General features: G+C 37.1%; 1 protein-coding gene across 3 annotated transcripts in view; it reads left to right on the top strand.

Annotated features, from left to right (window-relative positions):
* The window catches only part of HIATL1 (hippocampus abundant transcript-like 1), a 32,091-nt gene extending 9,779 nt beyond the window's left edge, over window positions 1-22,312 (top strand). For 2 of the 3 annotated variants that reach the window (XM_010568690.1, XM_010568688.1), the window contains 10 exons: window positions 3,991-4,053; window positions 6,348-6,475; window positions 7,362-7,476; window positions 9,282-9,500; window positions 10,616-10,729; window positions 11,283-11,354; window positions 13,360-13,472; window positions 14,391-14,488; window positions 16,342-16,499; window positions 20,758-22,312. In XM_010568690.1, coding sequence (XP_010566992.1) covers window positions 3,991-4,053; window positions 6,348-6,475; window positions 7,362-7,476; window positions 9,282-9,500; window positions 10,616-10,729; window positions 11,283-11,354; window positions 13,360-13,472; window positions 14,391-14,488; window positions 16,342-16,499; window positions 20,758-20,961 — 1,284 coding nt within the window. In that variant the 3' untranslated portion in view covers window positions 20,962-22,312. The remainder of the gene's footprint in view (window positions 1-3,990; window positions 4,054-6,347; window positions 6,476-7,361; window positions 7,477-9,281; window positions 9,501-10,615; window positions 10,730-11,282; window positions 11,355-13,359; window positions 13,473-14,390; window positions 14,489-16,341; window positions 16,500-20,757) is intronic. The other variant, XM_010568689.1, reaches the window with a different exon arrangement.
* Window positions 22,313-26,578: the final 4,266 nt, after the last annotated feature.

Here is a 26,578-nt window from a genome sequence, read left to right as displayed (position 1 = left end):
CAATTCATCTTTCAGTCATAACAACTAAATAAACTATGCATCCCATAGTAAACTTTGTACGCTATTGTGGGCTGGCTGTTTTGCCAGCATGTAACTTGAAGTAAAATGTAAAGGCTTTCATGTAAGAAATGAATTTTATAAGTATTTAATCTGTTCTGGAATGCAGTTATTTTCCAGATGAATAGATAATTTGAGTGTTTGGTAATAGGATATGAAGCCTTTCATCTGAAGACATGGGTCTTACTCATTGAAATCAGGCCTGCCTGAGAGAAGTCATCAAAAGTCTATTAGTCCAGTTTTTCATCAGATAATATCTGAGAGCGCTTTGAATACATGATGAGCAAGGTTTTGTGGGATTTAAAGACCTTGGAGTTAATTATTTTCCTTCCCCAAACTCCAAATAAAATCACCTACATAACTCTTGAAAGGTGTTTTTCTAACCTTCCTAAAGACAATCTTCTTAATGTAGCTTAATAATAAAAAAGTCCTTATAAATGGTTAACAGATTTCCATAAAGTAAATGTCTCACTAAATGACGAGCTTGTCATGCTGTCTTGCTAGTGTCAAAATACAGGGAAGCTTAACTGGGTGGACTTTCTTGTTTCTTTTTTTTCTTCTTTCCTTTTTTTCATAAATGAAATGCTCAACTTTAAGTTGCCCAAGCTTGACACTTCTCATTTAAAGAGATAATGTGCAAATAGTAATTCTTACACAGTCTTCAAAAAAACCCCCACTGTAATAAAACTGTATGGTAGGTGGGTCCTTCAGTAATTCCTCAGTAGTGTACTCAAACTGAAACAGTTTCATATGAATTTTTACTGTAAGTCAAATGCAGCTGAAATGTTAATTCGTGAAATTGCTATTGTCGTGGTTTAAGCCCAGCCGGTGACAAAGCACCATGAAGCTGCTTGCTCACTTCTTCCCCCCGGCTCTGGTGGGATGATGAGAAAATATAAAGAAAAGCTCGTGGGTCGAGACAAGAACAGGGAGAGATCACTCCCCACTTATGGTCACGGGCAAAAGACAGGCTCAACTTGGGGAAAACACAAAAGCAATTTAATTTACTACCAATCAAATCAAAACAAGGGTAATGAGAAGTAAAACCCAAATCTTAAAAACACCTTCCTCCCACCCCTCCTTCCTTCCTGGCTCAACTCCACTCCCAGTTTTCTCCACCTTCTCCCTCCACAGCATTGCAGGGGGACAGCGGATGGGAGTTGGGGTCAGTTTGGCACACGTTGTGTCTGTGCCCCTTCCTCCTCAGGGGGAGGACTCCTCACTCGTCCCCTTCTCCAGCGTGGGGTACCTCCCACCAGAGACAGTCCTCCATGAACTGCTGTAGTGTGGGTCCTTCCCTCAGGCTGCAGTCCTTCAGGCACAGGCTGCTCCAGCACAGGCTTTCTCATGGAGTCACGGCCATCTTCGGGGGCATCCCCCTGCTCCGGCGTGGGGTCCTCCCCAGGCTGCAGGTGGGCATCTGCTCCCTCGCTCCCCTCCATGGGCTGGGGGGGACAGCCTGCCGTCTCACAACGGGCTGCAGGGGCATCCCCTCCTCCAGAGCACCTCCTCCCCTCCTTCTTCACTGACCTCGGTGTCTGCAGAGGGGTTCCTCTCACATCCCACTCTTCTACCCCGCTGCAGGTTCCACTTCTTAAATATATTATCCCAGAGGCTGGGCCGACTTGGAGCTGGGGGAGCTTTGAGCAGCTTCTCACAGGAGCCACCCCTGCAGCCCCCTCCCCTGCTACCAAAACCCTGCCACACAAACCCAAACCAGTATTTATCATTGCACTGTGTCTAATGGGAGTGTATGAAATGCTTCTAATTTAAAGCTAAAGTCTTATTTTGACTGAAATATTTGGATTCATTAGAGTCGTGGTCTTGAATGTGTCGTATTTTGAATGTTGTGTTTCTCTCTTATGTGGTCTTGAATACTTAAAAGGCTGTTGCATGGGACTGAAAACTTAAATTAAAGCACTGAGTTACATATAATGGTGTAACTTACCTTACAGAGGTGTAAATGACTTCTGTGTTCTAGGGGCTGATCATCTTTATTTGTAATCAGCTTTGCACACACTGAAAGGCTGCTGTTTGTTTTAAATAATTTGAAATCTGGTTTTATACTTTGCACCCTTCTGTCTTGTAATGTGCTTGTGGTAATTTACCTTGGCCTGCTGATCAGCCAGCAGTAATAGAAGTCATGTAGAGCTTTCTTATGGGCAAGGTTCAGCCTTTTTGCTCCAGCATGTTTGTCTGGTGGGAAGGGCAGAAATGGAAATGTCTGGCCTGTTGATCAAAGCTCATGATCACTCAAATTTTTTGTGGTTGTGTTGTGATTCTCCAGGTCACTGTCAACAGCAAATGAGATTAAAATGTGTTGTGTATTATGTATGTATTGTATGTATTCTGTGATAGCTGAGATTATTTAAAGTTAATTTTTTAGATTACTTTTTCACTTCTTTTGACATCCGTCAGCAAAGCTGTGGTGGTTGTTGTATGACACTAAGAGAAGAAAAGATTTAAAGTGTTTATAAAGCACATAAAGGCTATTTTGCTCACAGACTGCCCAAAACTTATGCTCATTATTCTTATTTATGGTCCTGTAAGCCAATATTAGTAAACCACCGTAAGCAATATTAATCACTTAATGGCATATTCTGTCTTCAGTATAATCTTTTTTTGAATATATAAATATTTCCATTGGTAGAACTTGAGTAAAGCAGCTCCCTCTACCAGTTTGTCAACTTGCATTTCTCTTGTCTATGAAGTAACAGAAAGAAAGCTTGAACCAATATCAGCAGTGGTTGTCTCCCAGGAAGAATACTGGGGAACACTTTGCAGAAGGGTAATTAGATTTGACTCTGTGAGCTTCCTGCTTGCCTTTTTTTTTTTTTTACTTGGAAGACATCTGCTTTTAGATCTCTAATTTGCACCCTGACTTTTTTTTCCTCCATTCATATCATAAGATCAGTGGTCAAACAGGTGCAAAATTGTTCTAAATATCTAAACAGATGATGAGACCAGGAAGAAAAGGGGTATAAATTAGCGGATTTATCTGACCAGTAGTTAACATGGGAACAACCACCTTTATTAAACCTATGATCTGAGAATCTCAGTCATCCTTGAAAAATGATGCTGATAATTTTCAGTGATGCTAAAGTATTGTGTCTCTTCAGGCTAGTGGCTTTCTCAGTATGCATATAATTTTTGTAGTTGTTGGCACTTACCTATAGATAAAGCCAGCAAACGAATTTGAAGTGTGTGTGCATACATGCTTTGATTGTTGCAGTATCTTTTTTAGTTGACACAGTAGCACCTGTGAGGCTTTTTAACTCTCTTGCATATTTATGGTAAATCTGTTTAGTATAGATTAACATGCTTGTCCTTGAATTAAGACTGCTGGTAAAGCACTTCAAATGAATTCATAGCTGTACTTAAAGAATACATGAAACACTCAGAACTGTTGCTGGTATTTACAAGCATCTACTTGTTCATCAGAAGTGTTTCTGTATGGCTGTTGAATATCTGCAATTCATTCAGAAACAGTTCGCACAGTGCCTTTTTGGGCTGTGGTGAATATAACACTGTTTATTTCTTGACAGAGTAAGCTAGCTGAATCTCATGTTTACTTCTGATTAGCAACGACTGAGTCAATCTTTTGAAGGAGTTATCTACCTCAGAAATTCTGTGATTTGTACCACATGGAGATGCTTTTTGCTTACATTGATCCCCTTTCTGACCAAAGTACTCCAAACCAAACTATTTCTGCAGTACGGTGCGATCTGTGCCAGCAGAGGTATTTATGGCAATACATTGATATAATACCTTATCAATATTTTCTTGTGAAGACAATTAAGAGTGTAGTTCTGGGATAAGATACTTTTTTAACAAGTCCCAGTAGAGCTATCCTGTTTTACAAATCAGTTTTAAACTTTGAATCAACCTTCTCCTGTCTCTGCTGATTCAAATAATGCTTTTTTTCCGTATCAGGTCTTACATGAAACATTCTCCCATCATACATTTTTAATGAATGGTCTTATTCAAGGTGTTAAGGTAAGATTTTTTCAAAACCTCTGACCTAAATATTCTGTGTGTTCCTGTATTGTAATTTGGCTCTCCTGCATTCTCCATAGGAATATACAAAACAGCGAGAATGTAATTAATTCTTAAACCATTTTTTCATTGTAATGGTTGTGTTCTTAGTCTCAGTTCAAGCTTTGCTGCTAAATGGTAGCATCTTGAAGCAAGTGGAATATTTCTCAGAAGTTTAAATTCCTCTTATTTGAATAGGTACCAGTTGTAGCTATTGTAATCTTGATAAGGATCCTTCTGAAAACGGAGCTAGGTTTTTCATGTCTGCTTCCTAATGTGAGATGATTTATATCAGAAGCAGATTAATGCAGCCATGATGATACCATTGAGATAAAAAATGAAGCACTTAAACACTGATTTTGTCCAAGATGTGGTATAAAAGCTAATTTTCAGCAGGGTTGTTTGGTTTTTTGTTTGTTGTTTTGTTGGTTGGGTTTTTTTCCTGGTCTTTTTTTATCAGTTTTTGAGCATTCTGTGATGGTCAAGATATTCAGGGCAGCTTACAGCCTACTTATACCTCTGCATTCACGCAGTGGTCATGCTGGATTGTTGCCACAAAAAAAGCATGCAGAATTCCTCTAGCATAACTAAAACTTCAAAGTCTCTCTTTGCTAACTGTTGTACTGAGCAGCTTCAAAGCACTTAGTGTAACTTGACTAAGTTAATTTATAGCACCCAGAAATTATTTAGCTTTGTATTCTGTAACAAATCTAAAGTGTTTTTTTTAGCTGTAAGAACATGACATCTTTAGGATGGACTTACTGTCTTGATAACTTTCACGGTGGATTGGCAGAACACCATATGCTAAGGATGTCAGGAAGTCTCAAACTGGAAGAGGAAGTTAACTTTGCATTGATGTCTTAGAAGAACAAAGTTCATGTTCCTCTTGGTGTTTTCTTTCAACTCTGTTCACAGTGCAGTGTAACTATGAGTATCACTTAAATGTAGTGAATGGAGGGTTCTCCATATATTTTCTACAGGGCATACCTGTAGAAAAGTGCATGGTCTAAATATATGTATTGCTCTAACAGGTGTAATACAGGGGAGCATAGACCAGAGTGAGCCTAGACTTCAGTGTCCAGTATTTTCTTTAAACTTCTGTTTATGAAATACCAAAAGGGTTTTGGGTGACAGTTAACAAAACATGTTAGTTCATAGTCTACTGAAACTTGACTCTTAGGAGCAAACCCATTAATTTCAACTGAGTAAGGCATCTAACTTTCCTAGCATCCGCTGGTGTGGCTTTATAGCTTTTGTTCTCAATTTACTTACTGAAATCATTGGATTCAGAGTTGTTTATTGGGACTTGGCAGAATAGCGATTTAGTACAGTAGTCTGTACACATGTGTTAAACTTGAAGGTGACTATATTTGAATACCAGAGGTTACCTGAAGTTAGTTGGAGTAGACTTCTGGTGTATCGAGATGCTTACAGAACCATGTATTTACTAGTGTTTGGATTTATGGCAGAGTTGGATTGATGAGAGAGCAATATACTAATTAGGGGGAAGATTTGTCTGTTCTGGAGGTTTTGCAGTTAACCTGTGAAAGGCTTTGCTTATTTTAATTCTTCTGTGTAATAGAGAACAGATTTGAGGCCTAGATTGTAGGACTTCATGAAATGCTGAAAAATCTAGTATTTGATCCTAAGTCAATTTTCTCCATGACAACTGTATCTGTAAGTCTGACTTTAGCCATTGGAATATTATTGTGTTCCATTGTCTCAAATTGTCAAGCTTGCTCAAATGGTCCCCATAGCTCTTGCAATGTGTGAATGTCCTGTACATGATAAATATGTAGTATAAAGCAGTATGTGTTCTCCTTAATTTGTTTCAGAGTACAGTTCCGTTACCCAAAACTCTCCCTTAAGACAGTCCAAATTAGAGGGGAATTTGTGTTTGGCATCTAGCACTAAGTCTCGTGATGGAGGCTAAGAAGATGTCCTTTGTGAAACCAGACTGCAGATTTTAGAAATTTTTAAGTAGCTTTTTCAGTCTGTGGTACTTCTATATTGAATCAAATTGATCTTGAAAAAATGTTTGCCTTTTTTTTAATGCACTCAGGTTTAATAGATTTGAAACATAAAACATCAGAATCACAGAAAAGTAGACTGTGGAAGAAATTGTGTACAATTTCAGTTATCTACAATTTTGTGGTTAACGTCAAATTTCAATTTTAGGCCTTTTTTATATTGTAGTTAAAGTGAAACTTGGAAATGTAAATATAGACATATTAATTGTTTTTCTTCTGTCACAGGGTTTTTTGTCCTTTCTCAGTGCTCCGCTAATAGGTGCTCTATCAGATGCATGGGGAAGAAAATCTTTTCTTCTTCTTACAGTTTTCTTCACCTGTGCCCCAATTCCATTAATGAGAATAAGTCCATGGTAAGTGATACAGACTGCAGTAGCAAGCTGGTCAGTACAGCAGAAGTTCAATCAGAGGAGTAGGCTGGGAAGGTGGGAGAGGGACAATAAGACAAGAGGAAAGCCACTTTGCTTTCAAGTCGTGATTGCATTATTCTGGAGCTTTTCTGTTCAAGAGGTATTAAAACTGTGTATCTTAAAAGTAGAAATTATGGAATGTGATTTAGCTGCTGTCTTCACACAAGTATAACAGTAATTGAAATGGTTTGATAGCTCTTAACTCAGTTTTAAACTCAGCTGTTAATTTTTTCCCCCCTTGAGGGCTGACAATGCTGTAATAAACATATTTTTAAAGCTAAATGAGCCTTAGAATTTACTGACCACAGAAAAGTATAATTGCTGCAAATGAGATCTGTTAACTCTTTGATTAGGCAACTTTGAAATCTTAACTGAGTGGAATTGACTTGGTTTCAGTTTCATTTACATTCATTGTGAAACTTAGGAGGATTACAAAAGAACTTTGAGTACTCTGAGTGCATTCAGAGTTCAGCTTCTGAAACATTATATATGATAGTTTATTCTTTAACTGGTTGAGAAACAGTTCTAAGATAGTTCCTTTTTCATAACTTAAACTTGCTTCAGCTTTGAGAATGTGAAAATGTATAGGTATCATGTCCTGAAGGGGCCACTTCTTTTAGGCTGAGGTAAAGTAAACAGTAGAATATAAAAAAAACAAAATGCTGTTTTCCAATATTTAAGTGAGACTCCACAATCAATCATTTCCAGTGGAGCTCTGCGTTAGTTCTTGAGGAACACTTCTCAGCTTAAATACAAACTTGCTTGATTAGTAAGGGGAAAGCAAGAGGTCTTAGCTTTAACTTTCTAATTGTTGCTTTTAAATCATTAGGTGGTACTTCGCTATGATTTCGGTATCTGGAATCTTTTCTGTTACCTTTTCTGTAATATTTGCCTACGTAGCTGATGTAACACAAGAACATGAAAGAATTACAGCCTATGGACTGGTAAGATACGCTAAACTTGAAAAAAAGGTCTGATTATGACCTTCGAATTGAACTTGTGTTTTGTTGCGCAGATTGTTTCCTGATTAATGTAATGAAGTTGATAGAGAAAGGAACGAACCATGTATCAAGGCACCGTGTTAGCGTTTGGGAAATGTAATTTAGACTTTTTACTGCTGCACAGACTGCTCAGTGCTCATAGGAACAGAATAAGAATTTGTCAACTTTACCTGCATAGAGGGCATGTGTAAAAAACCCATGTTTTAAGTTGCCCAGGCAGAACAAGAAATGTTGTTAAAGGCAATGCAAGTTATTTAATACTTGATTTGGCAACATCTTTCCACCACCTGTAAATTGCATTTTTAGTTTATGTGATTTCTTTTTAGAATAGAATGGCTTTTTCTATAGTCAAAACAGGCAGGAATGGTGAAAATGCATAGTGCAGTATTTTTAGTAACTTAGTCATGACCTTAATTAGCAAGAGAAGAGGAAAATAGTTCAGTTAGTACAAACTAGCCTTTCCAGTAATAATATAATTCTTGCTTAGTTTGCTTTCCTGAATATCTATATGAGTTTAGGTTTTAGAGGCCCATTGGTAGATGCCCTTAGCCTTTGAATGTCATTATCCCTTCATCCTCTGTGCATCTGTTTTCACTATACAGATACTCATGAACTTGATTTTTGGCTTACTGTACTGTGCTTCAAGTTAAGGTTTCCTTTTATTTTTAGCATTAGCGACATATGATTCCTCAGATGTTGATTAAACAGTTAAGAAAATAAAGGACTTGGTTCTTTTGAACCAAACCTGTGTGTATGGTTGTAGCAGAGCACAAAACAGGTTTAAAAGTTCTGGAATTTGCACTTTATTTCTCCTGCCTGTGAAGAGGGCCATAAGTATATTTAAAGCGTATATTTGCCTGCCTTCAAACAGTTTTTTTGTTAACAGGAACAGCTTGATCTAAAATTCTATAAAGTGATAGACAAAAGTACAGTTGTTTTGGTGAGGCCTGTATCTCATTCTAATCAGCTTGTTTGTTACACCTTTTCCTTAGGATTTTTTTTCTAGCTTGGTATAAAGCTAAATTCCTAGCTTGTGTTCTTATCTATAACATAGTTACACAGAGTGTTTTGGGGACTGGAAAAGAGTAGGAATTTAAAAAAACAAACAAACAAACAAACTAGCTTTATTCTAACCTTTTCTGGAGATTTTTATAGTGAAATTTAACTACAGTGCTTGATTTTTCATCATGTTCGGCTCTATGTGAATATAGTAAGTGATCTGTTAGTAGTTGCATGTCACTACAACTTGGTATGAAGAAATACAGTTGTTGTTGAAGTTCTTGTCACAGCTAATGATTTCCTAGTTTGCTGTGATATCCAGTGGTAGCTATGTATTTAAAATGCAAACTGTTAAGAAAGGCATTATGGATTACTGTATGTATTACCCAGAGTGCTGAGGCTCAGGTTCACATAGGGAGGCATTTAAATGTGCTGACAACTTTTTCCGTGAAATCTCATCAAATTCATAATTGGAAAACAAAAAATGTTTTCCTTTGAGCCAGACTCACTCTTTGACTGCAAATCCTGTCTTGTATGGTGGGCTGTGGAAGAGGTTGGAGAAAATTTATTTAGAACCATATTTACTGTCATAAGTGATACTATTTTTTTTTTTAAACTTAAATTTTGAGTGGTGGTTTTTTTAAAGCCACACTTCTGGGGAGGGGTGGTGGTGTTGAGCAAGTTACTTCATTTTTCTGCAATGGCAGAATAACCACTTTGACAAGCTTGTAAACTGTTATTGTGCATAGGTATCTGCCACCTTTGCAGCAAGCTTGGTAACTAGCCCTGCCATTGGAGCATACCTGTCTGCCAGCTACGGAGATAACCTTGTCGTACTAGTGGCTACATTGGTGGCCGTTGTGGACATCTGCTTCATCCTGCTAGCTGTACCAGAATCTCTGCCAGAAAAAATGAGACCTGCTTCATGGGGAGCTTCTATATCGTGGGAACAAGCAGACCCTTTTGCAGTAAGATGCACTTCAATAAGTAATTAATAAATAATAATAATTAATTGCATTTTGTAAGCTTGAGAAATCTTTACTCTTATTGGTAGCTTGACTATTCAGTATACATAATCTCTGTTCTCTGCTCTTGCACAAAAAGATATAGCTACATTTAAAAACCAAACCAAACTTTGTTGATTGAGTGATTCTTGAATTGGAGACAATGTTTGGTGTGAAATCGAAAGGGAAAATGCTTTACTTTTCTAACTTACTTTCTAACTTTAATTGGAAGAGAAATGCTGAATTCTTACACTGCTACAGACCCTAAAACCTGATATTGTTAAGACTTTTCCATATTTGTTTTATGCTTTGTACTTTTGTTTGGCAATATCTCTCCCCACTGCTGAATTCCACTTGTGGTTATATGTGATTTCTTTTTAATACAGAATGGATCTATAAAGCCTGATTTTTCTACAGGCATATATAGGAAGGGTTAAAATATGCCATACAGTCTTCCTAGTAACTTGTTTACTTATTCACTCTTACTTAGCTAATTTGTGATTGTGTTATACCTTGATAACTTAGGAGAGGAAAGAGTGATTGTTCTTCACAAGATACTTCCTGCTGGGAACTGGTTGTGAATGTTGAGAGATAAATGACATGCCTGAAAGACTGCAGTTAAAGAATTTGTTTTCCACAATTTATTCGTTACAGTGATTCCTATTATGGGTGAAAAAGTATAAGAAATGTACAAGGAAAAATACTCTTATAATTTGGGAAGAGAAACAGTTGTAATGAAGCTATATTACTTGCTAGCATCTTTCAGAACAGATTATTATGGCGATCTATTAGAAGCTATTGTGCATTTCCCTAAGTATGACATGGTGCTGTTTTCAGTGAATACTTGTAATTTGGCACTGAACAGTAGCTTCGAAAATCAAATGGCAACTTTGCAGAAGAATCAGATATCACAAACTTTGTGTAACAGGGGGTTGTTTCTAACTTAATGTTCAATCTGTTTCCCTGTGTGACTTTTAAAAATGGATTTTAAAAAAGTGAATCCACCTTCTGCGTTGTTTATGCTTTCATTAGACTTTTTATAAATGTTCCAATACTTGTTTTATTTCTTTGTTTTACAGTCTCTGAAGAAGGTTAGAAAAGATTCTACGGTTCTCCTGATCTGCATTACAGTGTTTCTCTCCTATCTGCCTGAGGCTGGCCAGTATTCTAGCTTTTTCCTGTACTTGCGACAGGTAAATGTTGGTGTCTTCATATCTTACTAAGGATGTTTAAGTATTCCCTAAGACCTGTTTCTTGTTGAAGACTTTGCTCAGAAAACTGCTTTCTGGCAAAATACAGCCTTAAAAAAATAAAGGCAGGGTACTCTGCGAAGCCAGGAACTGAATAACACTTGACTCCTGATGCATAAACCCTGCCATAGTTGAAGCATGTGTTCATAAAGTTAAGCAGACCTTTGTTTCCATTCAGTGCAGCAGTTTCTGTGTCTCGAGGTGGGATCTCGCCTGTTGAAGAGATATTGTGTCTGTGGGAGGGTATAGAGAAATTCAGCTTCCAAATACATGACTTCCTCTGTCTCCTTTTTTCAAGGCAGTTGGGTTTTTTTCTTGTGTGAATTACTTGGCAAGCAGTTGAGTTAAGGATTATTCTTGAAAGTAGACACTTCCTGTATGGATTTAGATTATAAGCAGGGATCAGTGTTTTCTCCTTGAAGAAGATAACTCTTTGCAAGTGATTGTCCTGGATTCTGTTTGGCATTTGTTTTATGCATTTTCTGCTTTTCTTCAGATTATAGGTTTTGGATCCGCTAGCATTGCGGCATTTATAGCTGTGGTAGGCATTCTGTCTATAATAGCTCAGGTAAGCTTTATTCTTTCCAGTGTTTTATTAAACAGTACAAACTGAATGCTGAGGCACACTCTTCTGACTATTAAGCTTGTCTATAAACTTCGTACATGCTCTAAAATGCCAGTGTATCTTGCATTCACTAAAGGTTATATTCATATATAGTCTGTGTAGGTGTATTGCTTTAAATTTGCTTTCCTCAGAAGTACTGGACCTGGGCATCAGAAAATGAAACTAAAATTTGCTAAGCTTGTATCAGTAAATTTACTGGAACTCTGGCTTTAAATTATTAAAATGATGTAGGAAATTGGTTACTTAATGCAAGGCCTTCTGAAAGGAAAACATTATTTTAAGCAAAAGTCATGCTACTTACACGTATTCAACTGGCTCATGCTATCAAACTTGCATACAAACAATGCAGGTATTGACACGGTCTGTCCAGGGTTACTTGGGCTCAGCATGGAGGCTGAGGAACTGTGAGGCCTTGGTATATTGCTTTCATACCTCTTAGGTGGCAACAATGAGCTAGTTTTTGGACAGGTCCTTTATACTTTTTAGAAATCAAACAGTTTTTATGATGTGATCTTTGATTTCTTTATGAGTACAGTTTGTCTTCCTGTTGTGATAACAGGAAGAGGAATGGCACATGCAGTGTGCTGTAATGTTTTTGTCATCCTTAGCAGAGTGGAGGTCTTACTGTTTTGATCTGAACAACACATTCCTCAGTGTTTGCCAGTCTTACTGGAGACAGTTGTGTCCTTCATTATCAATTCAAGTCATTATTTTAATCCTTCCTCTGTGGTTTGTTCTGATGCTGTTACGTGTACTCACATTTGCCAATCATAACTTGATTCAGACCAGTATTTTTGCTAAAAATGTCTAAAATGGCTGCCCTTCTGGTTCATAATTTCCAGTGTTAAAATGAGGAAACTCTGCATTGATTTTTGAACTCTTTGAAGAGTGCAACTTATTGAAGTAAGCTTTGCTTCATAAATACTGATTTATGTTGGCATGTTGGATATCTCCAGAAAGAACTGATCACATGTGGATAGAATTACTGTATTTTTGCTATTTAGCTTTCAAACTAGCTTTGTCTACGAATGAGAAACAAGAAAACTAGGGTAGGATGTACGTGAGAGTGGAGGTGTGCTCCGCTGTCCTTCTGGTTCCTTTTCTCTGTTTTTTTTAGTGATGCATTGCTGAGTTTCTCATGTTAAAGAAAAATGTGTGCTCTGTTAACTGAGTGCAGTTGTCCATATGGACTTTGCCTTACTAGGAACAGTCTGCTTCTTGCCATGAGTATATTGCTGTTGTATCTGAACTGGGGCCTCCTTCCCCCTCAGCAGTAACACTTCTAACAGATGAAAAACAGTGGTCTTCCTTTAGGATTAGTTTCCATGTGCAAATAAAACCATCATCAGTGGTGTAAAGAGTCAGCAGAAAATTAAAGATGCCTAGGAGTTGGCCTTGGCCAAATTTCAATGCGTCTGGTGAAGTTGGAAAAGCAGCAGGATTTACGTGTTGGTTTTAATTGTAAATTTAGATAGTAATTCACCTGACCTAAAGAGATTTCTTTTTTCTGAGCTAACAGTCTTTTTTTTTTTCCCTAGAATTTGTAGATACTGGTAAATTCAACCCATATCCAGCCTGTACTATCTTAACTTGGGACCAGCATTTATTGTGGAACTCTCTAGTCTGTAATGAAACAGAATTGTAGAGATGGAAACAAAAGCCTATTTACAGTAGAAACAGACATTAAGGTAAAATGTCTGTACGGAAGGCAATACCTATGCTTCTTGGTGTCCTGAAGCAGAAACCCTTTAATAGTTAAGAATGTCTGTACATCAAATGTTGATATGTAGTCTGCTTTTTGGACTTAATACAGGGAAAGTAAGAGCATGGATAGTGTGAATTTCCTCAGCAGTTGAAAGGTGTTCTGAATTACTTTTTGTAGAAGGAGAAATTACTTATCAATCTGGCTTTTTAAAATAACTTTTGGATGAACTAATTTCTCTTGCAGACTGTGTTTCTCAGTATCTTGATGAGGTCTATAGGGAACAAAAATACAGTTCTCCTTGGCCTTGGCTTTCAAATCCTTCAGTTGGCTTGGTATGGTTTTGGATCTCAGTCTTGGTAAGCACACATTTTTGTAGGTACATACCTGTTAAAGAATTGAAAATGTTTTTCCAAGAAATTTAGTTCTGTCGTCATGAGTCTTTAAAAGTTCTGTGAATTAAGCATTCTCATTTGCATTACACTACCAAAGTTTGGTCTGTATGTTGCACATGTAGAAATGATAGAATTTTCCAAGTATATAGTGTACATTGCAGACTAACAGCCCCTTTGAAAAAGGAGTCTTTGCACCATTTTGGTCCACTGAGTTTTACGTCTACAAATGTGGTTAAAACTTTTTCTTAAACTCACAAGCTAGTAAGTAGTATGTTCTCTCCAGTAATTCCACTAGATCCATTCTATCAAGCAGTTACTCGACCTCTACTTTTTTTCTTTTATTTTTTTCTGATGTCATTCTCTAACTATATTTGGTCTTGGAAACTAGAGCTTCTTTTGTTGCAAAAACTGCCTGTAAGTAAAGTGAACTAGAAATAACAGCTTTTTTTTTTTTTTTTTTTTGTCCCACAAAGTTTGTCCTACTAACAGTGATGAATGCTTGTTCTTTATCAGAGTACTTCCTAGTGAGTTATACAAGTTAGAGAACTGCCTCACTGGGACACCCTGTGAAATTGTTCCTTTGTACAGCCTTTGGAGAGGGAAAGCCTGTGCACCACTTAACTCCCCTCTTTTCCTCTACTGTAATAGCTTGTGTAGAATCAAATGTGCTTCTGTTCCAACAAGCTCAGGGTAATTTGTGGGAGGGGAGCAGGAAGAAGGCCCTGACCAGATAATTTCCAGTCTTTATGTATTTTAATTTTAAGAGTACTTTTGAAAGGGCATTAAGACTTAAACGAGGGTACCCTTGTGGCCCTTTCTGGGGCATGGGGAGTAATTATATGGGCAGTCTCATTTTTAATTCAAACTATGTATTTAACCCAGGATGATGTGGGCAGCAGGAGCAGTAGCGGCAATGTCAAGTGTTACATTCCCAGCCATCAGTGCTCTGGTTTCACGAAATGCAGAGTCAGATCAACAAGGTGAGTATTGAATGAATTTCAGTTTCAGTATCAGACTGCTTTCTTGGATGATTCTTCTGTCTAGAAAGCAGAATACTTGTCTAGGTGTACTTCTTGAATACATTGAGTAATAAGTTTCTTTGGTGGTAGCCGTGGAAGTCTGCCAATCTACGTAGAGAGGAAGGAGGTACACAAATTTATCAAATTTGCATTGCAAAAATACATAGTTTCTGTCTGACCAGCTAATTCTGTTCCAGCTTCCTGTAAAAGTACTACAAAAGCAACAAAACGACATGTGGTAACTTTCATATTTTTTCCTTCCTCTTTTTTATTAAAAGTAATATTCTCTAAGTAGATAGTGAGGATTATATATAACAATACCATCTTTTTAATGGACACTAAACCCACATCTTACCACATTGAAATAAACCTATACAAGAAGCTCTGTCCTGTGTGGAAAAGTTGGCCCTATTTGCTATAATACTTCAGATTTTCAAGGAATAGAAAAGGAAACTTGAGTAAAGAGTTGATCTGAGAAGGTAGAAAAAATTATTTTTTCTGATGTGAAGGGGAATGAACAAGCAGAAATAACTCTTCATTTAAAATGAAATGAGGGAAGGGGATATCACAAATTATAACACTGGTGTATAATAACTGAATTTAGTGTTCTCTTTAAAAAAATCCTGCATGTATAAATTGTAAGTATCAGTCTTGCTTTAACACTGTACAACTTGAAGTTAGATAAGTGCAGTTAATATGGGTGCTACAAAGAAGGTGCAGTTCTAGGAGGAAGATTTGTATTGAGTTTGAAAGGTGCAAAAGACAGTATTTTACATGGCTTTTTTTATTCCCCTCTCCCCCGTTTTTGTTTCAAATAGAGACATTTAAAAGAGTTTTAAAATACTTGTTTTCTACTTAAGTCATGAAATGAGTAGTTTAAAGTTAAGTTGACAGAAGTCACTGATCTTTCAGTTTATATAGCGGAAACTACTATTAATAGCTTAGGCATAAAATAGTTTCTAGAGTGAAGTTTTGCCACCTAGTGGCACAAAAATTTTAAGCTTACATGTCAACCTATGAAGAAAAAAATTGGACAACTTTCTTTTTGGCGTGTTTTCTTTCCTTCCATTTTACAAGTTACTGCCTTAAGAAGGAAGGGGATATGCAGACAACTAATATTGTAAAAATAGCATTGTGTAGAATCGTAATCTGCAAGATTGTAAAAAAACTTTTTACACTGTTGTCACAATCACTTAATGATGTTGAAACAGAAATACACCCATAGAACTGTGATTAATCAAACTTTTAAAATAATCTAATGTAAAACTGTAACCAGTCTAGTATTGTGAATTTACTGCAGTACTGCTGAGTTTACTGCCCCGAATAAGTTACTTGGTACTTAAATAAATCCTGCTTTTAGACTGGTGAGGGGAAGAAACCTGTTACAGTTTGTGCATATTTTGCCAATAACAACCCTTAACACATAGATATATTACTCTAAATTTCACTTGAAAATAAATTGAGCAGGTACCACACTTAACTTGTGCTTTCTTCATTGTAGACTTTGGGTGAGGGTGGAAGGACTCTAATAGAGAAAATTAGACTTGCACATAAATTTGGTCATATTCAAAACTCATATTGCTTCTGGCAGCATGCAAGTACAGTGACAGAACTATGGTCACACAGAGGATTATTTTAATCTAGCAAAGTTGTCTTCAGTGTGTTTCTTAAGATCTTAGTATGTAGAAATAATTGAGATGTGCTATTTTGGAACAGCCATTAGAATACACTCAAAGCTGTTGGCTGTGCATGTTTCATTCTTGATTAAAAAAGAAAATCCTACTCTTTTTTTTTCTTTTTCCCCCATTCATTAGGTGTTGTTCAAGGAATAATAACTGGAATAAGAGGTCTGTGCAACGGCCTGGGACCAGCACTGTATGGCTTTATTTTCTTTCTCTTTCATGTGGAGCTCAATGAATTGCCACCTGATCAGACTTCTGGAAAAAAAGCAATGCAAGATCCCAGTGATGAGGTAAGTTTAAAATTTGGTGTGAAGTTTGCAGTGTAGAACTCATAAGGGTAAAAATCTGTCATTTTTGGTTGATTTAAAATCTTGATATCTAATTCTTGAACCACTTAATTCTCACTTGTCAGCTGCTTTGAACTGTTAAGATGGCTCATAATTTAAATTTGATAGTAAATAATTAGATTTAGGGGAGTAGCAGCTTTGGTTTCAGTATTCTAACGGAAGCAGTTAACTTCTTTTGATATAAATCTACTCAAAACACAGCTGTAATCCCAAATTACAGTGAAACATGAAATTTTGATTGTAAGAAGGTCACTTTTGGTAACTCAGTAAATTGTGACAAAATTTATCTTTGAACCTCATAGCAATAGATTAATTACTCATGTATACAGTAATTCAGTATATAGTTGAGAACTTTTGTTTCACACCCCCCCAATGGCAGTAACAATGCTGTTCATCACCTTGGGGGGGGGCGGGGAGAGAAGTCAATCCTATACAAGATTTCTTTGGAACTCCCTTCAGTCTTTTCTTTTATCCCTTCCAGCTTTGTTTCATGTCTGCATTTTTGTCTGCTTTGTTCTTTCCTATTTGGCTTCCAAAATATCAAATTTATGCTTACTAGAGTCTGGAGAATTTTATGGACCCTTTTTTCTTTTTAGCTTGATTGCTGTGACCTCTTAAGCTACAATTCCATTGCTTTGTCAAAATACTAAGAATGGACTTTTCAGACAGATAATGATTCATTAGCTTGTAATTAAGCTGGTTGATAAAGACAACAGATTAGCTGAATATGTAAACAACTGGTGGCTGTTACTGTGGAAACAACTGTTTCTTGTTTATCCCCCAGTCTGTGTATCTTACCAGGCATTAAGTGTAACCAGTGCTTCAACATACCGCTCGCTCACTGCGGTACCTGTGGTGGGGTGCTTCATAATTTGCTCAAGCAAACTGAGTAGAGTTTTAGAGTAAAGGGGCAAAGACACTCTTCTTGTACAAAAAGGAAACTGTAGTAAAATACAGGAAAACCTTTATAATCGTGATTTGAGATTTTCAAGAACTTTGTCATGCTTCCACTAGTTAAAATTTCGCTCTTGAACTCTGTTTTTTAAAGCATCAAATCACATAAGCTTTTTCTTGGTTACAAGTACTTTCAGTATGTTCTGTTACTTTAAGCATATCCATGTATGTTTTTTGTTGAAGTACTCCAGAGGTATTTCAGTGGAGCAACTGACTGTTCCAGTAAGTTATGATCAAGTCAGAACTTCTGTTATGGAGTTTTCTAAAGCTTGTGGTAGAAGAAATTTCTGCGCTGAAGCCTAATGTGTGAGCTTCCTTATAAAACAGTGATTTTTCTAAGCTGTAAGTGTAAATTAAACCATTGTTTCAGACATCCTTGTTTTCCTGAAAACCTGCTTAAGAGAATAAGTAGATATCTTTTAGATAGCGGTACAGCAAATCAGTAAGTATTTGCATAACTAGGATTGCTTTTTATTCTGATTTCAGTGGGACAGCTCTTATGTTTAATTATGTATGTACTCATAAACTTTGTTAAATGTCTGTTACTACATCTCTCCCTGTTAATAGTTACCAGGCATCCAACATGTAAAACTATAATTCAGGAAAATAACAATAAAATTTTTTTCCTACTATTTCTTATGTTCAAGCCTAATATAACAGTGGGAAAGAACTCCACAATTTCAATATTATATAGCTTTAAAAATTGATCTAAGTAAAATGAGTGAAGTAAAAACCAGGCAATGTGCCAAGATTAGACAAGGAGATTAGAAAATGCGTGCAAGCCTAGTTTACAACACTAGTACAAGTACCTTAGATTTGCAAGGCACAAATGCAAGCTACCTTTCTTGATTTTGTTCAGTGTTTTAAACTGATGACTAGGAGTTTCTTTGCAGATATACGTAGTTTGAAAAATGTTTATTTTATTCAGCGCTAATTAATGTTCACTAAGAAGCATTTTAATAACAAGTTTAAATGGTCAAGTACCTTGTTTTAAAAAGTTATTGGCTGTCTGTGGAACTGCAGTTTACTGATATGTGTTCTAGTCTGTGACAAGCATTGATAAAATTTTTTTGATGCTTGAGCTTGTATTCTATCCCTGCTTGTCAAAAGTTATGAGTCTATAGGAACTCAATTGAGAATCCATTGTTACTGTGCTGAACCTTGATCTAACCCAGTGTACTGTTGAGGTGAAATGAAAACAGTTCTTCCTCCTTTCTTTTCATTACTGTAATTCTGGGTGTTACTGCAACTACAGGAAATTGATTTTTAAGTTGCTATCAGAACTAGGTTATTTATATAGGTATTGTTAAAATTATTAATGTGAAGAATAAATTTGTTTGTGTAACTTTTGACACATTTTACTTTGAGAGAAAGCTGTTTTAAAAACAAAACCATGTAAGTTTAACTTAACTAGTGAAAACTGATTATTGTCATAATTTAGTATTATACCTTTCAGATATAAAATATTCTGTGTTCACTGATGGACAGAGTACTAAAACAAATTGTTAGATATGATGGTTTTGTAAACCTCCATATTCAAACAGTGGTGACAGGAAAGTCTGGATGCAAATTTCAGTTATGTAACATGCAGAGTAAATGAAGGAGAATACATCCTAGTGGTCATTTCTTGTGTGGTTTTTTTTTTTAACAGCTCAAACTTAATTTTTTCTTTTTTTGACTTACCTTTAAGTATGCATTTGTGTTACTCTAAAGTACTTAAGAATAGGATTTTACTGAATATAACTTCTTTTTTTTTTTCATCTAAGTGGGAGAGTTGCAATGTAATTACAGGTCACACTTGTGATTCTGTTCCGTCAAAGAAATGATCTGATGCACCTATTCAAGAAAGATTGTGTATCTGCTCTGCAGAGCATAAATAGTAAAAGTTAAGCATATCTGTCTTAATTCCCATTTAAATAACTGTTTTCAAAACTGGAGAGCCTGAAGAAGAGAGTGAGCTTGCATCATTATAATTATTCACACGGACTTCTTACAGCAAACAGGGCAGTCAGGCTGTGTTTGGAGAGTAATAATGTTTGGCAATGCAATAAGCAAGGACTGCTTTTCAAAGCTTCTTACTCCTTTCAGTAAAACTGCAATAGTGGGATTTTCAAAAGCTGCTGAGATATATCAGCTGTTATACTACAAATGAGGATATTAATTTATGGAAGTTTATTACATTCTTTAAGTACTGCGAGCTTACCACCACTTGAAGATTTAAGTAATATTGTTAATATAAATTTTGTGAATATGATTATATCCTTTAAATTTAGAGACCATCAGCTGAAAAATTAGGCCTCTGGTTGTAACAAGTTGAAGCAAGGGAAATATCTTGTTACTGTATGCTTAATTTCAGGTACTTTCCCACTTCATATTAGAATAACTTCCTGCATTTCATTTGGTAGAAAAAAAGTGCAATGAATTGACAAGTTTGATCTTCTGATTTTTATTCAGTTTTAGTTGACAAAAATACAGAAAAATTGTTTAAGATGGAAAAAAAAATCACTGGATTGCTGACACTTTCTTTCGCAGAGTATTGTTGTCAAACTTAGCTGATTTAAAATTAGTCTTACAGCCTTTCTGGTGCTTGATTTTAATTGTGGTTATGAAATGTGGATAAGTTGTATTTTAAATTTTAAAATAAACTGTGTAGAAGCACGAGAGAATAACTCCAAGTACCAAGTTACCATACATACCAACAACCTGTCTCTGCAGTGAGAACAGTACTGCATAGCCTGCTGTTACTTTCCTCACTCACATATTAGTTTTTGGGGATGTTTGTTTATTCAGCTAACTTGATTCTAAAGTATGTCAGCCATGGAAGCAAGTGGAAAAAGTGAAGTTAAGTTAAAGATTTATGGAGCATTTGTACTTCTGGATGTTGAAACCTTATCCTATTAATGTCCAGAGGAGTCTTGCTGATTTAACAGGCATCTTGCCTAAAGAAAAAAAATTACGAAGAAGCATCAGTCAATGTCTGTTTCATCTGCTAGGCAATCCTGTTGCCAATGGATAGTTTTGTGCATGTTTCTGTTTTTTAGATCAGTGTGCAGATCAGGTTAGGAATTCTTAGAGATTGTAGATGCAGAAAATTCATGTTGCAGTGCGCACATGAACTTGTTTGCATAAATGTTATAGTCACTGTAAATACGTCTCCCATTATCTCCTGCCTTAGTGGTATAGTTGTTAATGCAGAACTCAATGTCTAAAACTTCATTAATTCTTTTATACGCTTGTTTCCCTGCAGAGAGCAATCATTCCTGGTCCACCCTTCCTGGTTGGAGCATGCATTGTTCTTCTGGCTTTTCTAGTCGCCTTATTCATTCCTGAGCACAGCAAAGCCAGCAGTACCAGAAAACACAGCAACAGCATCAGCAGTGCTCTGAGTAACAACCTCGACCGAAGCAGTGAAGAGGACACTGAACCATTGCTGCAAGATAGCAGTGTATGAAGGCTGACTTCTGAGGAGTCTATGGAACAAATTCATGCACTGAATTGCAGCTCTGGAAGCTTGGTGGGTTGTACAGAGTGCCTGGCCTCTGAAGGGAAGGCAGGTGTGTGCAAGGGAAGGTCACATGCTGTATTGAGGTTGATACCATACTTCCGGGAGGTTTTGTTTAGCATGGCAGGTCACAACTAGGTGTGATTCTACCCAATATTGGACTGCAAATGCTATGTCAAATCCTGGTATTGGGTAGAAACCTGAATGTACAGACGTAATAGAATTTTTTTTTAAAGTTTGAATGTTCAGTTCCCAAAGTTGTATGCAAAATAATCAGGTTTGAGGCAGAACAGTTTCTGCCACCGCTGTTAAAGGTTGTTTTGCGTTTCTTATGCCTTTTGTCTGCATGTATGCCACATGTAGTCTTCATGATGTGAGTGGGACTGATCTATATAGTTCTGGTATCTGAAATAGTGGTTATCCATAAAAGTAATTGAATTTCCTGAAGGCACATTCTCAAATATTACTTAGTAATGAGAAGTCCACTAGTTACCAGAAAGCAATGATGAAACTGAGATGACTTCTGAGCGTGTATGATCACACATGACAGTCATTACCCATAAATGAAGGTCATACTGAAGTCTTAAACCTACATTCCAGAACAGTCAGTTCTGACCAGTTAAAGCAAATCCAGATGGCACCTGAAAGCACTGGTCACATTAATGTTTTGCTGATAAAAATAGAATTTTAATTACAAAATGAGCAGCATCAGAAATATGGACACTCCTGACTTCTGATGCAGGAAAAATAGTGGGTGCCAGAGTAGTTTACATCAAGAAATATGTATATTTATTGCATTTTGTCACTTTATCTGCCATATGAAATAATCTTTCCTATTAATTCTTTTCACCCCTGCCTTAACTGCTACTTAGTGTTCAGTTATTAATCATATTTAGCTGTCATATCACTGTCTTACCTGCTGAATCTCATGGATATATTCATATCAAATTTCCTTTCTAAAAGATGCTTTAAAGGAGTTACGGCTACAAATGTGCTAATTTTTAGAGACATTTTATGAAAAATACACAGATTTATATGTATTTTGCTGCAGTGTAAATGGACCATTAAACCCAACTTTAATGAAGTACTCCTATGAATGTTTTATATGTATGCAATATACGTAGATATTTGTAAGGAATTTTAATTTTTCCAGATGGGGTGCTGTGTAAATCATGTATTTATAAATGTAATGAGGGTACTGACAGATATACAGTTTTTTAAAAGGATTGTGTATTGACTGAACAAATTTTAAAAATATATATTTTGAAACTTGTTCCACATTGAGCAGAGATAACGAACCTTTTGTACTATGCGGTTTGGTTTTTAAGTTAATAAGCTTCCTACTGCATAATAAATCTACACCTTAAGCTTTCTAGGCTTATGTGTAAGTGTGTGTTTTTCCACGTTCACTGTTGTGCCTTCCCTGCTTCAGAACAGAAGTGGTTTAATCCTAGTGCTGGATTACAGTACCTGAATTCCTATTGTTGTTGCATGTGTGCCGTCAAGCATGGTGAAAAGCATGCTTTGCTCAGAAGTCCTTTTTGTGTCTGATGTGGTGTCCACTGGGGTAGAGAAGTGGAAAGAGTGGAAGGGAGTCAGTTTAAAAAAAAAAACAAACAAAAACCAACAAAGGCGGCATTGCTGATCTGAACAGTACTACAGAACTAAGATCCTTTTTCTGGTGAGGGTTAGGTGTTTCTTCTACTTTGAACTACTTGGAATTCAAGCCTGGGCTTTTATGCTGGATATTTTACTTTTGCTGCAGGTCAGACTGCAGTCAAATAGGTTTTGCATGATCCCAGTATAGAATGTCTTAAACTTGATATGGAACTTAAGAGATCATACAGTATGTTAGTGTTAAAAGTAGCAGGTGTCAAATTTCTTACTGCTAATAGTATTCCAGCAGTGGATCAAATTTGAATTTTTAAAGTAGAATCTCAGAATCACAGAATGGTTGGGGTTGGGAGGGACCTTTAAAGATCATGGGGCAGGGACATCTTCAACTAGATCAGGTTGCTCAGAGCTCCATCCAACCTGGCCTTGAATGCTTCAAGGGATGGGGCATCTACCACCTCTCTGGGCAACCTGTGTCAGTGCCTCACTGCTCTCATCGTAAAGGAAGAAATTTTTATGTTCAGTCTAATCTTACCCTTTTCAGTTTAAAACTGTTGCCTCATGTCCCATCAGTACAGGCCTGTCATGGTTTAACCCCAGCCAGCAGCTAAGCACCACACAGCCGCTCACTCACTCCCCCCCCGTCCAGTGAGATGGGGGAGAAAATCGGGAAAAAGAAGTAAAACTCCTGGGTTGAGATAAGAACGGTTTAATAGAACAGAAAAGAAGAAACTAATAATGATGATAACACTAATAAAATGACAACAGCAATAATAAAAGAATTGGAATGTACAAATGATGCGCAGTGCAGTTGCTCACCACCCGCCGATAGAGACCCAGTTAGTCCCCAAGCGGCGATTCCCCCCGCCCCCACTCCCCCCAGTTTATATACTAGATGGAACATCCCATGGTATGGAATACCCCATTGGCCAGTTTGGGTCAGGTGCCCTGGCTGTGTCCTGTGCCAACTTCTTGTGCCCCTCCAGCTTTCTCGCTGGCTGGGCATGAGAAGCTGAAAAATCCTTGACTATAGTCTAAACACTACTGAGCAACAACTGAAAACATCAGTGTTATCAACATTCTTCACATACTGAACTCAAAACACAGCACCGTACCAGCTACTAGGAAGACAGTTAACTCTATCCCAGCTGAAACCAGGACAAGGCTCTGGTAAAACCTCTCTGTCTTTGTTATAAGCCCTCTTTATAGATTGAAGGGGTGTCCCCAGAGCCTTCTCTTCTCCAGCCTGAACAACCCCAGCTCTCTCAGTTTTTCCTCATAGGAGAGCTGTTCCATCCCTCTGACCATTTTTGTGGCCCTCTGGACCCGCTGCAACAGGTCCATGTCTTTCTTGTGCTGGGGAACCTAGAGCTAGATGCAAAAAAACGTTTTGAGCATGCAGCCATACTGTATATATTTATAAATTATATATACATACTGCTGGACTAGTAAAGTACCTTGTAAAAAATAAATACTTTTTTAGATAAAAACTAAACGGAAGTTCTAGTATTTTCTTCCTGCACTGCCGTGGATTGCCTTGCATAGCCCCGGGGTGTTCACCCCCTGGTTGGGAGACACTGCTTCAGAGCTTGTTTTATTGTAGTGTAACTGTGAAATAACAGTAAAACACTGCCTCACTTCCTCAGGGAGGTAATGGGTGTGCTTCTTTAGGGCAGTTGCTGGTTTTCATTTGTGTTGACCTGTGCTTCCCTGATCCTGAGAAAGTTCTAGTTGTTCTGGTGCAATGTATCTTTCTTTTTTCAGGAAAGATTAAACATAGTCTTGCCCCCGCAAAAGCAGGGGAGGGGAGTGGGGAAGAGAGATGAAAGATCTGGAAAACCATGCTTAGGATACTTGTTGCCTTTTCCTCTGTGCAGATATTTTGTACTGCTGTGTACATGCATTTATCACAAAAATATGATGCTACTGCACTTTGTTTTACTATAATCTCCCACATACTGGGAGATTATAGTAAAACCTTGATCTGTGATTTAGTGTTTCAACGTGTGTGTTAACCAATCTGTTGCCTATAGTAGCATCAGAATGTGTTTTAATGAGAAGATAATTTGATTTAAATAGTTGTTAAAAAAAATTTCCTGCTCAGACTTTGCAGTTGATGTGGTCCAAAAGTCTTCACTTACAGGATCTTCCAAGCTTAATTGGCTAAGCTCAGAATCTTCCTAGTCAATCCGAAAATGTTTGGGAACCAAGTCGAGAAGACAAGCAGAATAGCCTATTTTTCATATGATTGAGGAAAACAAACGTCATTTCTAGTCCTCTGTTTATTTGCATGCTGTTTTGTGTTTTGGGAGCTTGGTGGTGAGGAGATTCACCTAAGAGTAGAGGTAAAGGCTTGAATCACATGTGTTTAAAGAACTATATTGAACCATTTTTTTTAATTTTGTAGACAATTTCTCTTGAATAACTGCTGCAGAAAAGAGGCTACTATTTGTCTTCTCTCATTGCCTCAAAAAAAGAACAGTCTTGCTCCGTTCTCTAAAAGAACACTTTGCAATAAAAGGATGGAAGATGTTGGGCAAGGTTCAAGATACACTTCCAGGCCTAGCATTGCTACTCCCTGGCCCTTGCAGCCTGTCTATTTTGTCTTGGTATAAAGGTGCCTCTATCTCATGTACAGCATATTTAGCATCAGCACCTTAAAACAAGAATGTTAAAATCCTTCCTTAATTTGAAAGTAATTGCTGGATCAGTTGCTGAATCCCTGAGAAGTATAGAGCTGGGTAATGTAATACAGTCAACTTAATTATGTGCTGACAACTTTGAAGTCAGAATTTTTTATAAACCTTCGTTTTGTTGGCAGGAAACAATGGCCACTTCTGATTGCATGTCCAAATGAGAATTTAGGCATAGGGATTTCAGAAAGTTGTTTGCATCTGAAATGTCCCTTAGTTGCTGCCTTAGTATCCCTTAATGCTTATGTATCAATATAAATGTGTAAGAAACAGGCTGTAAAGGAAACTGCTGCTAACTCTGCTCCATCTGAATAAAGGCAAAAATCTGCTCAGAAGGACCTTATGTAGTGATGATGCAACAAAAACTTGACTGAACAACAGGCAAGCAACATAAGCCATGTCAAACGACTTTTCTACACATGTGGAAAGCGTTGATGTTCTTCAAAACTTTGTTGTGGTTGTATTGTTTTGTCCAGAAAATCTGTCTTACAGGCAACTATTTTTCTTGCCCTTCTCCTCCTCCCAGTTTTGATACAGAGGGTTTTTGAGCATATTTTTACGCTTTGCAGCAAAATACTGCAGTCTTTTCTGCAAGTGATGAGTTCTCTTTTGTTACAGATACTAAATCATATATGGAGGTGTCTGCTGTATGGTGTGCAGATACCAGTTTTGACAACTTGATGCCTTTTCTCCAAGCAGCGATTCAAACATCCCTGTGAAAAATAGTGAAGGAAAAAAACCATGACAAAATTGTTGTAGTAACAGACTGAAGTGTTAAGCGCTGAAGAAAAAATGAAACAACAGGTCTAAGCATCCTTCCACGTTACTTAAAGCTCCAAAGCAGGTTTTTTTCTTGCTGTTTTCTTTAGGCCTGCATAATAACTGAAACGTATTTTGTAAGTGCTAGTAGAATACTTCAATACAATATTTAAAGAAGTGTACAAAAGGTGTCTCTTTTATAGTTAACACCGAGAGAGAAATAAAACTGAAAAGGAAGATTGAGGAGTATAAATATTCACTAGACTGTGCCACCTAAAGCCAATTGCGTTCTGCAGATCCTTGTCAGGCACACATTTTGACCTCCGAGAGAGGTTGCAGGCCTCTGTGCAGTCCTTAGAGGAACAAGCTGTTTGCAGAGCTGCTAATTTGTGATCTTAACTGAGTGGTTAAGAATTTAATGTTCTTGGGCAATGTGTTTCCATTTTTCCTCGAGAAGTAAGCTTTCCCTGCCAATGAGTTAGCTTTCAATTTTCAATCAT

The sequence above is a fragment of the Haliaeetus leucocephalus genome, unplaced genomic scaffold (assembly GCF_000737465.1).
Source record: "Haliaeetus leucocephalus isolate CR32 unplaced genomic scaffold, Haliaeetus_leucocephalus-4.0 Scaffold251, whole genome shotgun sequence".
Classification (NCBI taxonomy): domain Eukaryota; kingdom Metazoa; phylum Chordata; class Aves; order Accipitriformes; family Accipitridae; genus Haliaeetus; species Haliaeetus leucocephalus.
The sequence above is the reverse complement of the archived record's forward strand: the minus strand, read 5'-3'. Positions and strand labels throughout refer to the sequence as shown.